Here is a 14246-nt window from a genome sequence, read left to right on the forward strand (position 1 = left end):
CCATGAGGAGGCCAAAAGGGCAAGGAGAGGTCTGAAGGTCAGTGGTCTGCACATCTCCAGGGTGAGGGGAGGAAGGAGCAGAAGCAGCCAGAGCAGAGGTGTTGGTTATCCTGGGCGAGGAGCCGGCGGGCGGGCGGGCGGGCAGGCGGGTGGGCGGGCGGGCGGGTGGGCAGTCCTGGGCTGATTTGAGAGCAGATTAGGGTGCCCCCGCTGAGACATTGAGCCCAAGACGAGAGCTGGAGACTTGCTCCACGTGCAAAAGCCTTCTAATGTCTCTTCCAGCGCATTTGGAGCTTTGAGGGTATGTGTGAGGCAGGGTGGGCTGGGTTCTTTTTTGGCAGATGCCTGCTCCTACTCTCCCTGTTACTTGAGAGAATGTAGTTGTTTCTTGTGGTTGTCAAAGCCGATTTCAGGAGCAACGCTGCAGGGGTAACAGCATCCTTAGCCCCCTGCAGGGAGGGGTGAAAGGGACCAACAGAGATGTTCGACCAATCTCTTGGTCAGATGAAAGCTGCCAAAATAAATAATCTGTGCATGCGTGTCCCTAAGGTACCCCTGTGTATTACAGTGTTAATCTGGTCACTGGACTCCACAGTTGAAATCAAAAGGCTTTGGTTAATGAAATCTATTCTTATGAAGCTGTGTGGATAGACCACAGGCTATGAAAACAAATAACACCTAACACCTTAGGTGTGACCATGTGAAAATTTAGGTTTTGGAAGGTTAAAAGTTACAGAAAGTTACATACATTACAGCAATAGACAAGGGCCCTTTTTGCCATGTGAATGAAATTGCGTTTTTTAAGTAATGATGTCACTCTGCCTTTCCCATAGGAAAGCTAGATTCTGTTTTGTATGGATGGAAGTGTGCTCCCCTCTATGATCAGTGCCTGACCTCCTGGGGGAAGCCCTTTACCAGTGTGCTCTGATCGGTGCACCCCCCCTCCCCTCCACCCTGGGTCTTACAATAGCAGGCGAATAATGATGGCTGTGACTGGCCCCTTACAGACTTTCCTGTCCCTCCCTCCCTACACACACACACACACACACACACACACACACACACACACACACACACCACTGCACCAGATGTCCATTTGAGCGGTAGGTCCCATTCCTTGAGGTTCCCAGCTATATCTGATGAGTATGTCCGCCCACCCCCACCCCACCCCCGAGCCTTCCCATTCTATTCTTTAATTCTCTCTCTTCCCCGGCCTTTACAAGGGTTCTTCTGCTCCTCCTAATGAAGCTCCTCGGCCCATTCTTGGTGCGGCCCCTCTCAGGCTCTGAAAAGGGGAGAAAGTGCTTGAAGTGCTAATGGCTGGAGGCTGGACTGCTGCTCTGCTGCCTGCCATTCCTCATTATTTCTTTTTGTTTCTTTTTTTTTTTTTTTTGCAACGTTCTTCTATTGGCTTTCGATGACATACTATTTCTTTTCCTGAAGGGAGAAGCATTAACACGTTAATACGTTTTTTTTTTTTTTTTTTCTTCTAATCTTGAGTGTGAAGTGAAATCAGGTCTTCAAGGAGGAAAAAGAATTGTTTTTAGTGAAAGGTACCTTCCAGCATTTGGAATGTGGCCGTTCACTGGATGAATGCTTATACATAGAGGTCTGGAGGCTTTTTAGCCCTCCTCCTTCCCCTCCTCTCCTTCCCCTCCTCTCCTTCCCCCTCCTCTCCTTCCCCCTCTTTTCTCTCTCCTTCTCTGCTGGTGACAGGGCCTGTATGAAAAGACTTTTTTCTCCTCTCCTTTTTCCTGTCCTTGTTGTGAGCTGAATTGCATTCAGGGGAACCGTGGACATGGCCATTGTTCATTTGATGGTGTTTGTAAAGGCGTGGAGCCTGCTCCCCTTTTGGAGAGAAGCTCGGGTCCATGCGCCTTGCTTCGCTCCCATGCATCAGGTATAGGAGCTGGAAGTTCTAGCGTCTGTCACCAAAAACCACTGTGAAGCAGTTAAGATGAAAAAGGGAGCAAAATGAATGTTGATAACAGAGGTGTCTGTGGCTCTTGAATGAATGATCACAGCCCACTTCACTTCAAAGTGAAAATGCTGCTGGGTTTTGGTGTCCAAATTCCATTCCAAGATGATGATATCCAGGCGTACAGGGATTTGTATGGATGTGTGGAGTGCATACAGTCTCACTGTACAGTTGTTATTTCTTTAATTTTTTAGAAGTTTTTCAGTCCCCCCCCCACTACTACTCTGGATGGTGTAGTTTGGATTAATAATGGGAGAGTCTGCTGCTGCCCTTTAAATGTGCTGCAAAAGGTTTTGGGGGTGTTGGTGGGGAGGGGGGCGTAGGGGGGTGGGGGGTTGAATTCACTCCAGGAATGTCTCCTTTCATCTGGGGTCTCCCGCACATCTGAAAAGGAGCTCTATGTTATTGGCATTCTCTTTCCCCTTTCTCTGCCCTCCTCAAACAGTACGGGAGTTGTGGCCTTTTATTTCAGCCTCCATTCGTGTGTTTTTGCTTCTTTTTGAGGGAGTCTAATACCCCGCTCCCGCCCCCTTTCCCCATAACTCAGTCTCTGATGTTGCCGCCGAGCCAGCGCCCCCCTCCCCCTCTCCTTCTCCTTTTCCCTTGCCCCCTCAGAGCTGAGATGCTAAAGATAACTGCCCTGACTGATGTGCCGTCCGCCATAGAGAGGGGAAAAAGCCTCAGCCTTTGTCAGACAATTATGGAGATCGGTGCTTTTCACCAAGGCTTTTGTGACTTTTTCTTTTGCCGTGCACCATGCCTACCCCACGGTAGCAAAACAAATATGTTTTACAGAGGAAGAGAACATGGCGCAGGAAAACAGAGCTGGCTTGTTCTTTCTCTCCTCGATCTTTTAAACTGAGATGGCCTATAGCACCTCTGAGAGAGAACCTCTAAACTGCTTTAAAAAAAAAAAAAAAAAAAACTACTTCTGAAAAGGATCAATAATGTTTTCTTTCCAGTCCCCTTCAAAGTGCCACTTGAGGGGACTGGGTGTATTGTGGTCAGCTTCAGCCGTGAAACATGATTTGCACAGGATTCTCTCTCCAACAAGGGCCTTCTCTAAAACATTAGCCATGCTAATGATGGCCCCCTTTGTCTCTGTGTGAGCGGTTTGTCCAAGGCCTGTCAGAGTCAAAGGGGGTGAGGCGCAGGGAAAGGAACCCCAATAAAGTCCCCAGAAAACTGTGGAAGGAAATTGAAAGCTCCAAAGGTCAAGCTTCACTGGTCAGGGGCACGTCATTGGGATGGGGCTCAGTCTTCCCCTCTTTCGTGCTCTCTCTCTTTCTCTCACTCCCTCCCTCTCTCTCTCTCTCTCTCTCACACACACACACAGAAAGAGAAAGACATGCACATTTGTACACCAATCTGGTCATTGGTGTGTACAGTCTAGCCTGAATGCACCTAATCTCTCACTCCAGAAACCTCTCTTCCCCAATATCTGCTTTGATACTCATTTTATGGTAGTGACATTGCAGGTCAGAAGTGTTGGCAGTATCAACAGTTTACAAAATAATAACTGAGATTTTTCATTGAAGTCCACCCTTTCTCTGGTTTTGGGGTCAGCATGTTTTTCAGTGTTCAATTAGCTCAGCTTAAATCAGTTTAAAGAACTGTGTTTGTTGTTAATTGCCTGGTTATTGCCTGGTTACTTTTTGTCGTTGCGTTCACACTTTTTGATGTTTTCCCAACTTCAAGGATATGTGGGGGGTTTTTTTTACACGAAGGGAATAAAAAACACCTGTTTTGCGTAACTTTTTCCATCTCTCTGGCCAGGGGTCTGCTGTCCAACCATTCCCTCACTTTCACCCCATAATGCATCTTGGAGTAATTTCACACAAAAAGAGAGACCGCTTGAAAAGCCCTGTACCTCAAAGAGCGGCCATTTTGTATGTGCAGAAAAGGCGAAACGCCAGCGTTCCGTATTCTCCTCTGCTAGTGCGAAGGAGAGGTGCATTACCATGCAACCAGCCATTTGGATGGGAAGCATTAGAGGTTTGTTTATAGAGGGAGAATCATTTTCCTTCCCCCTGCCTTGCTTCTCACTCGCCTTAAAAACTCATCACTTCACTAGCACTTCTCAAATGGGCCATACCCTGTACACACTTTTGGAAATAACAATGGAAATTCTCAGTGTGGTGGGTGGCCATCGGAGTGCTAGCGTTAGCACTCCTGGCTTTAAATGGCTCTGTTCCTCCGGGCCTTTTCCTCTGGAGCAGACCTGAGCGCAGACGAGTGTGAGTGTCTGGCTCCTCCAGAGGCAGGGCTGAAACAGAGGCATCTCCTCCACGCTCTCTCAGCCCGGCCCCACCACGACAATCTGTCTCATTTCCTCTTTGGATGTGCTGCCGCTGTCCCACATCTGTCAGTCGTCTGCCAGCGAGGTGGGGAGAGAGAAAGGAAAGGAGGGTGTGGAGGGACGAGGGGGTGGAGAGGGGGACCGCCAGCTTGCTGCTCCTGTTCTGGAGATGTTTTGTGGCTTATTAACATGATCGTGCCGTGGCTACCCCTCTTTCCACAGCAGTGTTTTGCGGTGAGGAGTCGCCAGCAGCTGCCGAGTCCCTATCTGCTGCTGCTGCTGCTGCTGCTGCTGCGGAGCAATGCATCCCATATGGCCTCACAAAGGAGGACCACATTGTGTCTGACGTTTACAGACAACAGGGTGCTGTTCGAGTGAAAGTTGTCTCCCTCATAGTCTCTCCCTCTGTTTTTTCTAGTTCTTTTCCTCACACTCTTTCTTCACTCTTAGAGACGTTCTTCCCTCCTTAGTTTCGCCCCGCGTTCCCCCTCAATCAACGTGTTGTACATTTTCCTTTCTCTGTTGCCGGAGTGACCTTATTTGGGTATTTATTTATTTGTCTTGCATGTGAAGGGCCTGCTGTTATGTGAATGTAATTACCTGTTGGCCCAACCTCAGCAGGCAGTTGGCAGGCTCTGTTTGGAGAGTGGCTGGTGCGTGAGATTTATTGTGAGTGATGCTCTCCAGACACCAGCTCAATTGCTTGCCCATATTTTACATGGGAGGTGCAATGGCTCCGTGTGTGTGTGTGTGTGTGTGTGTGTGTGTGTGTGTGTGTGTGTGTGTGTGTGTGTGTGTGTGTGTGTGTGTGTGTGTGTGTGTGTGTGTGTGTGTGTGTGTGTGTGTGTGTGTGTGTGTGTGTTTGGGGGAGGGGGCATTTTTCTGCTGTTGCTGCACTCTGTTTTTCCCCTCTTCTCTCTGGGCCTTAGTATCTGAGGCTCTGTTTGGTTTGTCATTGGTGTTGTGTGTTTTGTGTTAATGAATTGATCTGTGTACGATTGCACCTCGATTAGGGCAGGACTTTATTATATTAGTGCTTAAAACTTGGGAAACAATCTGCTAAGATCTGAGAGTATTTAGTCTCAGATGGGTTTGTTTGGGAATCCATACTGTCCATTGCATCAGTCATTCTGTCAGACAGGATGTTGATGTGTGTTTGTTTATGGGTGAAACAGGATACAGAATATCTGTTCAGTCTCATTCTGTCTCTTCAGACAGAACCGTCGATGAAACACTTCAAACAACATCGCTCCAGCAAATATGCAGCAACAGTTCAAAACAGCTTTCAGAAATAGTTTGCATGAAGTGATCCCTTGTCATTAACTTGCAGTATTGGCTTAGCATAGTTTGTGAATGTCGATGGTGGTTAATGTCACTTTGCTGTGTTCCTGTTTGACTTGGTCTTTTATTTTACTTGTCTCTGTGTTCTCTACAGTTTCAAGGGGACAAGGTTGTTTGGACAACCAGCAATGACAACCACACCTGTTTTAATGTTCTGTCTTGCATCTTTTATCGCCTCGAGTCTAAGACCTGCTCTCTACCTCATAGAGCGCCCTGCAGGAATCCTGTCATGCTGCCATTATATTGACAGTAGTTTGTGTCAATGCTGGGTGTTACTTCAGTACTGCATTGCTCAATTCTGTAAATCTGCTTTCCTATTGCGTCTCAGTGTAACAGACTGCTTTAGTTAAAATGGCTAGTGATTCGCTGATCCAGGCCAAGGCTCTGTTCTTATAAGCCTCTGTCTGTCTGTCTGCCTCATTTAATACAACATGGTATCACATCCCAGCCAGCTGCCTAGGAGTGACTAGTCCAGCCTTGATGTGGTTTCACTCCAGCGTGTCAGATATGCGCTGGGCGCTGGGCGCTGACACTGGGCTCCTCCCGCTCACACTCTCCTTCACTGGGGCACAGGGGCCCCCTAGGGATGGGTATTAGGACCTGTCCTGTTCTTCATCTGGGTGCGTACTTACCCCTTGGACAGATTCTTCACAATGTCCTACCTCCAGAGCAGGTCAGAGCATGGAAAAAAATAGCAATACCCTCAAATTCAGAAGCAGCACTTGGGATCATGCCCCTTTCGTTTTTTTTTAGAAGGCTTTGAAGGGCCCAGGCTATGATGCAAACGCCTCTAGACCAGACCCCTGCCGGTCAAATCTCTCTATATGCTGGGACGGTGAGAATATCACACTTCTTCCTTCATTCCCAAGGAAAGATTGAAGAAAAGGAGGAGAGTTCTACTGGGGAATGGGAGGAAGCACATGGAATGCAGAGCTGGTGGGAGGGGTGAAACACAATATGGAGACAGCATTCTGTTTGAATTAAGAAGGCGCTGTTCTTGGCCCTTCACACCGAATGGCAGATAAAAAGATAATATCATTTGTAGCCCAGCCGGGCTGGCCGTCAGAAGCGTTGGCCAAACCGCCAGTGAAACCTTATGATATTTCAAAGCCCCCAGCAGCACCTCCTAAGCCACGTTTTGAGGACTGGATAAGAGAGAACGTTCTAATTGGTCAAATGTGTCAGGTGAACACTTGAAGGCACTGACAGGTTTGGTAGTTGGGAACTCTGTTCTAAGACCCTTTAGAACAACCCCTGTTTTGTGGTTCCTATTCAGAAGCATAAAACAATATTCTAGATGAAGAATGTTGTGAAGAGTAGAGGGAGAAGATTAATCGCCCATGTTTGTTGTTGGGCTGGTATCTGTATCCACTTGTTATTGTATAACAATGAATTACTTGAAATAATTGATGATGTAATTGAAACCATCAATTTTAAACACTCATATCCTAATCCTAAACCACATTTTAACTTAATAAGAGAAGTTTTGTATGCAGTAATCCATGAGCTGGAGCACTTTATCCTCAGTTTATCCAAGTGTACTGTCTCAAGATAATAGCCCTCAGAATGCTTCTCGGTCTATCATAGTGTGAGACTGGAATTAACTAAGGTATGAAAACTGATTCTTGAGTACAAATATTTTCTTGTAGGTTTATCACTGTCCACTCTTTGTTTATGTGGGCCTGGGGTCACAAGGGAAGTCTGTGAGAGCCATTTTAGTGTCCCAGTGCCAAGCGGAGTGAATTTTTCCCTCTGAAGCCCTTTCTGAAGGCCTGACTTTTTTTGTCTTGCATTTCAGATGAGACTTTTGTTTTGTTTTGTTTTGTTTTGTTTTGTTATGGTTTTCTTTTCAGGCTGAGAGCTAAAAAGGGGATTCTCACACTCAATAATGGCAAAAAAAAAACACTTTCTCTTCTCGCTCTGCATAATGTTCTGAGGAGAGAAGAAAGAGAGCTGGAGAGAGAAAAAGCTGTACACCCATCTTTCAGTTTAGATAGCCATGTCTAATTCTGTCCCTAGAAAAATGAATAGGATTTTTGTGAGGGAGGGAAAGACTCCTGCTGGTCGGAGGGCCATCAGAGTGCAGGTTTTTTGTGTCACATTTTCTTGGTCTTCTCCTAATGCAGCAGGGTGGGGAAACAATGTCCGAGCTGTTTTCAGTAGTCTCTGCAATTTAGTCTGGCCATAGTGGGGAATGTATATGTTTGGATACACACACACACACACACACATGCCTGATAAACCTAATTTGCTGTGAGTATGATGTGAGATGTTTAGAAATGAGTCGATATTTCAGTCACAGCCATGTATTCTGTTTTGTTTGCACCTCACAGTGAATGTATTGTCGGTATATGGTATGTGTGTGTCCCTCCATATGTGCCTTGTAGGTGTGTCCATGCGTGTGCATATTTACTCTGGACATGTGTTTGTTGGGATGGTCCAGGGCCGTGTCCTTAGAGTATCTCTCCACTTACACCGGGCTCTCTGATCGAGCTCAGCAGCACCACTTTGGGGTTTTTTGGTGCCAATTAGCCACCGGGCATCTGGAGCGCCTGTGAGTCTCTCGGCGTCTCTCTGAACACAGGCTCCAGTGTGCGCTGGCAGGCAGGGGACCACAGCCCTCCGCTTCCATGTGGATCCTAACCGCATAGTCCTCTCCAAGCCCCATTAAGGGTGTGAATCTCTTCATTTTCTTTTAATTTGTTGTCTTTTGTGTGATTTTGAGAAATTAAAATAGCAACACAACCAGTAAAACCGGGAACAGCTAGATAGCATTTGGAGGAGGAGCTAGTGAAGGAAAGAATCTGGCTGTAATTAACACACACGGATAAACGATGGGCTGCACAGAGTTCGGAAAGCGAGCAGTAAGGTCGCTTCCATAGTGCTGGGTGACTTGGAACATGTCTGTTGACTCTGATGTCTGAACCCTGAGCCCAAAAAGAGAGAGATCGGGCCCCTGGGTACTCCCTTGCCTTAGCCCTAGCCTGAGTTCCTATCCTCAGAGAGTTGTCCCATCTGTCCGTCCAACATGAGCTGGAGTCCTCCGCCCTCGTGCAGGACCGGCGTCCCAGAGCCCACAGAGCAGCTCCAGCTGCAGGCCTAATCCTCAACCACGCTGTGAGGTGAGCCCAGCGAGGGGAGGAGAGATGTCAGGATGCAGAAGGAACATGATTCCATAGAGAGCACTCTAATCGTACCTGGATTAGAGAGAGTCAGGGGTTAGCCAGGGGAATGCCCAGAGAGAGGGGTGGGGGGGGGGGGGGGGGGGGGGGGGGGAGTCTGTCAGAGAGTGTGTCTGTCAGTGTTGGGGAGCGTGTTCTCAATAGCCTACTGCAAAGATGCTAAGCCAACTTGTTGTCCCCTTGACTGCAAATAGTGTAAATCGACTCTTCTCATTCCCACTGTCTCTTACTTTTCATCCCGTACCATTCCATGGTCCTTCATTCCCAAGTTCCTTCCTGAAGTGTTAAACTGAACAATGTGCTATGGTCCACAGCAGACCTTTTCGAGGCAAGAGGAAACAGATGTCTGAAAGGTATGCTGTCCAATAAACCATTTAATCACACCAGTGGAAAGAATCCACACCTCTACGCTGACACCACCCTTTGAGACCAATACGGATGAACCCCCGACATATCCTGTTTGAGCCACAGAAGGATACCTCTATCATGTCAGTGCATATTTGAAATTGACCTTCAAATACTGCAGAGATACATTTCATACATTAATAGCGGTATTTTTGGGTTATTTTAGACACTTTTCGGATTTCATCTGGATATGAATGCAGCAGCATTTTTTTGGCTTGCTGATACTGAACTACATAACTCCATTCATTTCCTTGTCTGGCAAAAACAAGCCACTATGGTGCGATATTGAACTGAATTAGTTTTTTAGAGCGCGATACTCATGGTGTCCAGATGTGGAAAAAAACTCACTTTCTCTGAGAGAGTTGAAAAGGCATGTCAAATATTGTGTTGTTGTGAAGACCTGTGAGTTATTTGTTCTGGTTCTCTTCGACTCCGGGGCCCTGTTATTCGTACGTGGACTACTGCTTCAGCTGGATTACACAGTTGATGATTTGACTTGATCCCAGATTTTCCCTTTCTTCTAAGCTCTTGTTGGAGTTGTTGTCAAGTCCGTAGACTCAAACCCTCTCTGGAACAGGCTCGTTCTACATAAACAGGATTAGCTTACAGTAATGTGCTGTGAACTATATGAGGCCTCTTTCTAGCCATTGCCATTGTTTTATGAGCAACAGGCACAATAAGGCCATTTCAAATACAAATGGGTCGTTGGGCAGGTTTTTGCTAAACGTACCACTTTAGTCAAGACAATTATTTTAGCCTGAAGAAGTGAACTTATAATGAATTAAATAAATAAATAAATAATAATAATAAATTAAATGAATATAGGGCTCAACATTTGCAACATGTTTCAGGTTACTTGGTCACCTATTCATAAATCAGCATTGTTTTTATTATGACATTGGGGATTTAATGTGAATCCCAGCACATGAGAAGTGCATTACTATCAGCAATATTTTTGGTTCAGTGTTTATTGAAGGCTAGGCCATCTCATGTACCAACGACTTCATCGTACATCTTTTCGTGTGTTTTCTTTTGGGGGTAAGGCTGTCATTATATTCATTTCCTTCCAAGACTGAAGGGGAAACACACACTCTCTCTGGCCACTGTCCTCAGCCAGTTGTCAAACCAGTTCCAAACTGATAATAGTTAGCAATCTCCATATATATTGCCTTTAAAAAAACCAAAAAAAAAACAGGGACATGCAAATATCCCAGACAACTCAGCCCAACTCAGCCCAGCTTGCACTTTTTGTAAGGATTAGTTTGACACACTATGGATTCATTAGCAGAATGACCTGATCTGGTATATGTCATACTGTCACATTGAAGGGGACCCTGGTACCTCTCTGTTTAAAGCCTCTGGCCTGGGGTGCCATCTGGTTTGGCACATGGCTTCAGGCCTGGAATGAAGTATGATCAAAGTGTTCACCATGGCTGTTTTCCTCTGCTTCTCTCACATTGTATACAGTGCACATATACACATATACACATATACACATATACACATATATAGTATAGAGGCATGCTGAGCAGAGATTGAAAATGGTCTATTGGCTATTAAGCATGATTTGTTTTGTTTCAACTTGAATTGGAAGTTGCCATGAAGTTTTGTTTTCGGTGTCAGAGCCCCCGTTTCAGGAGGGGATTCGGCTTTTAGAAATGATTTTGAAAAAGAGAATCCCATTCCGTCCAGTTTTCCTTGTTGTGATGACCTTTGCAGTATCTGTATTTTCTGCTTCCTCAGAGGATTGCTGATTCCGTTTCCCTCTCTCCCACACTTCCACACTTCCACTGCTCATGATGTTCCAGTGCGCTGTTTGTGCAGACTCCATTAGACTTCTAGTCTGGCGCTGCCTTTGCTTTGTATGAGGGTGAAAAATGTATTTCGGCCCACCGCATTCAACTGCTGCATTTTCTCTCACTCTCTCTGACTCGCTCTCCTTGTCTCCTATTCCCTCCGTGTCTCTTGTGGTACCTTGGAGAGGAAACCGCACGATGCACCAGCTGTAGGAAGCAAGGGGCTGAATTACAGAAATAAATCATGTCGACACTCCTAGAGGGCAGCAGCCCCTGGCAGGCAGCCGGCCCTCCACTCGGCCCTCCACACAGGAAGCGGTGCAGGACAGCCCAGAGACACGCGGGGAGGAAGTCTTTGTTTTAAGAGCCCCCTTCACACCAGAAAATATGCCACATTAATCCTGCCTGTCACCCCATGCACACCGTCCGCAGGCATAAATCGCTCATCAGCCGCTGACAGGTCTTGAGGAAGCACTGGGTCGATTTTTTTTTTTTTTTTTTATCACCAGTTCTCTTTTTAAAGAGTTCTCAGGAACAGAGTGGCAAAGGCAATGAGGTGATCACACAGGTGGAAGTCCCCCCACCGCCCCCACAGTCCCCCACAACGTTTCTAAGGGAAAGTATTTGTTTGTGGAGGAGGTCCAGTAGTGACCTCACATACACAGTATTTCCCTGCAAAACACATTCTTCTTCGTTAGTCATTCATCCTTTTTAGTCCCCACTCACTTAAAGAGCAGATGATCAAAACAGTGGTGTAGCTTTTTGACACAAAATATTTCGGCTGACATTTCTAAGGGCTTAGGCCTAGAGGAAGTTGCATTGTCATTCATCCATTTTGTTTTTTGGGGTTTGATTGCTCATTAAAGATGCAGTTCGAGATTCGGGTTCGCGAAAGGTTGCTGATATTTGAGCTCAGCAGCCAATCAAATGACACCCTTCCCTCCCGTGTCCCTGAAGCCCCGTGTTGATTGGCTGGGATTGAACAGACAGCTGGAGAACTGTGAGAGGGCAAGTCACTGAATTTGACAAAAAGTGTATGGGATTAGAATCACTTTGAAATCTGCAGGAGTTGCCACACTTCATATTTGTTGGTTTAGAGCTGTAAGTATTTACTTCAGCTTACACCAGCTTGCCATAAAAAACCCTCCCGTCTATTTTCAGAATCACATTTTCTGTAATAGTAATGCAAGGATGGGATGCAGAGGCTATAATTGCAGCCTTTTCAAAAACTTCAACAGTGGTTCCCAAGAGCACATTCAGTTCCAATACTCTCTCTCTCTCTCTCTCTCTCACTCTCTCACTCTCACTCTCACTCTCACTCTCACTCTCTCTCTCTCTCTCTCTCTCTCTCTCTCTCTCTCCCTCCCCCCCTCTCTCACTCTCTCTCTCTCAACCTCCCTCTCACTCTCTCACTCTCTGTCTCTCTCACTCTCCCTCCCTCTCTCTCTCTCTCTCTCTCTCTCCCTCCCCCTCTCTCTCTCTCTCTCTCTCTCACTCTCTCTCTCTCAACCTCCCTCTCACTCTCTCACTCTCTCTCTCTCTCTCTCTCACTCTCTCTCTCTCAACCTCTCTCTCCCTCTCTCAACCTCTCTCTCTCTCCCTCTCTCTCTCTCTCTCTCTGTCTCTCTCTCTCACTCTCTCTCTCTCAACCTCTCTCTCCCTCTCTCAACCTCTCTCTCACTCTCTCTCTCTCACTCTCCCTCTTTCTCTCTCTCTCTCTCTCTCTCCCTCTCTCTCACACTTGCATGCTTTGGCACCACTCCCCATATCACTTTACCTAATTTTCTCTGCTATAATGGATGCCTTGTGACTGGAATCCTATACTGTCACATTTATTCATTTAACATGTGATATAGGCTGCAGAAGTAAGGATTGTGTTGTGCCTTCTATTCTGTACAGACAAACTTGTGTTTTGGCTTTAACCATATAATCAGTCATGCCACCCCCAATTGCTGAAAATAGGTTCTCTGTTTGGCAATTGTGTGCCGAGTTTTGTTTTTTCATTAGTTTGAGCAGTGTGTTGGTTTATAAATACTCTTAAGTAATGATCAGAAATGCTGGATCTATAAAGTTAATTCAACACCTGTTTTATAACAGGAGACCGTTGAAAGGCCAATAAAGTTGTTGACTCATTGATTTGTTACATTCAGTAAACATGCCTCATGACATCATTTCTCCAGTGGAGAAGAACAACGGTTCTGCTCTGGCAGACAATCTCAGCATCCCATCGGTTTTGAACGTGAATAAATAAACAAGTTGCAGTCGGTGCGCCTGTGTTTAGGCGTGGCCTCCATTGCTCTCCGTGTGAAACTGCTGCTCACGCACCCCATTCCCCTCCTCTGCCCCAGGTGATCAACATCGATGGCACGGGGAGGATGACTCTGCTGGAGGACAAGCTGCCGCACATCTTCGGCTTCACGCTGCTCGGCGACTTCATCTACTGGACGGACTGGCAGAGGCGGAGCATCGAGCGGGTCAACAAGCACACCGCTGAGCGGGAGATCATCATCGACCAGCTGCCCGACCTCATGGGCCTCAAGGCCACCAAAGTCACTGAAACCTTTGGTAAGGGAACAGCCCCTCTCAGAAGAGACGGCCATCTCTGTTATGGGTGTGGAAGAAGGTCCATTATATTAGTGAATGTTGCTGCTCTTAGAGAGAATTGGAGTCACTGCATGAGGATACTACTTCCGACCTCTTTCGTGACTTTAAAGGTGCTCTATGTAGTTCTGACTAGCTGTTGGCTAACAAGCTAAATGATTTCCTAATCTACACTCCAAGAGGCTATAGGCTACATGTAGTATAAAAAACATTTATATGATTAAAAGATATCTAGGAAGCCATCAGTATATCCATCAATGTTGACCGGTTTATCGATTTATTGACATTAACTTAGTCAAGGCAAATAGAGGTGTAGTCCGCGATTCTTATCCCAGTTTGTGCTCAAAGAAACTCTGGTATTCGTACAGTCCTGGCTCTGTAAATGGGAAACAGACGTAGTGGCTCGGACCGTCCCATAAACAATCCCAGCCAATCAACAAGGTGCTTCAGGAGCACAGAAAGGAGGGGTAGAGACAGAATGTTTGCTTGTGATTTAGACACCGGATTCGATAATGGACTGGCTTGTTTGTAACCGACCTCGTTACTCTCCACAGACCTGGTGGAGAGATGTTTACAAGGTGCCTTCACCTTAACATTCCCCGCTCTCTTGTGTGACTGAGAGGATGTTGGGTTCCTTTGTTGTG

The 14246-nt window shown here is 46.4% G+C and overlaps 1 protein-coding gene across 5 annotated transcripts in view; it reads left to right on the forward strand.

Annotated features, from left to right (window-relative positions):
* lrp5 (low density lipoprotein receptor-related protein 5) overlaps positions 1-14246 on the forward strand; it is a 51038-nt gene that overhangs the window by 20367 nt on the left and 16425 nt on the right. For all 5 annotated transcript variants that reach the window (XM_031564303.2, XM_031564305.2, XM_031564302.2 and 2 more), the window contains exon 9: positions 13350-13566. In XM_031564303.2, coding sequence (XP_031420163.1) covers positions 13350-13566 — 217 coding nt within the window. The remainder of the gene's footprint in view (positions 1-13349; positions 13567-14246) is intronic.

This window comes from Clupea harengus, chromosome 3 (assembly GCF_900700415.2).
Source record: "Clupea harengus chromosome 3, Ch_v2.0.2, whole genome shotgun sequence".
Classification (NCBI taxonomy): domain Eukaryota; kingdom Metazoa; phylum Chordata; class Actinopteri; order Clupeiformes; family Clupeidae; genus Clupea; species Clupea harengus.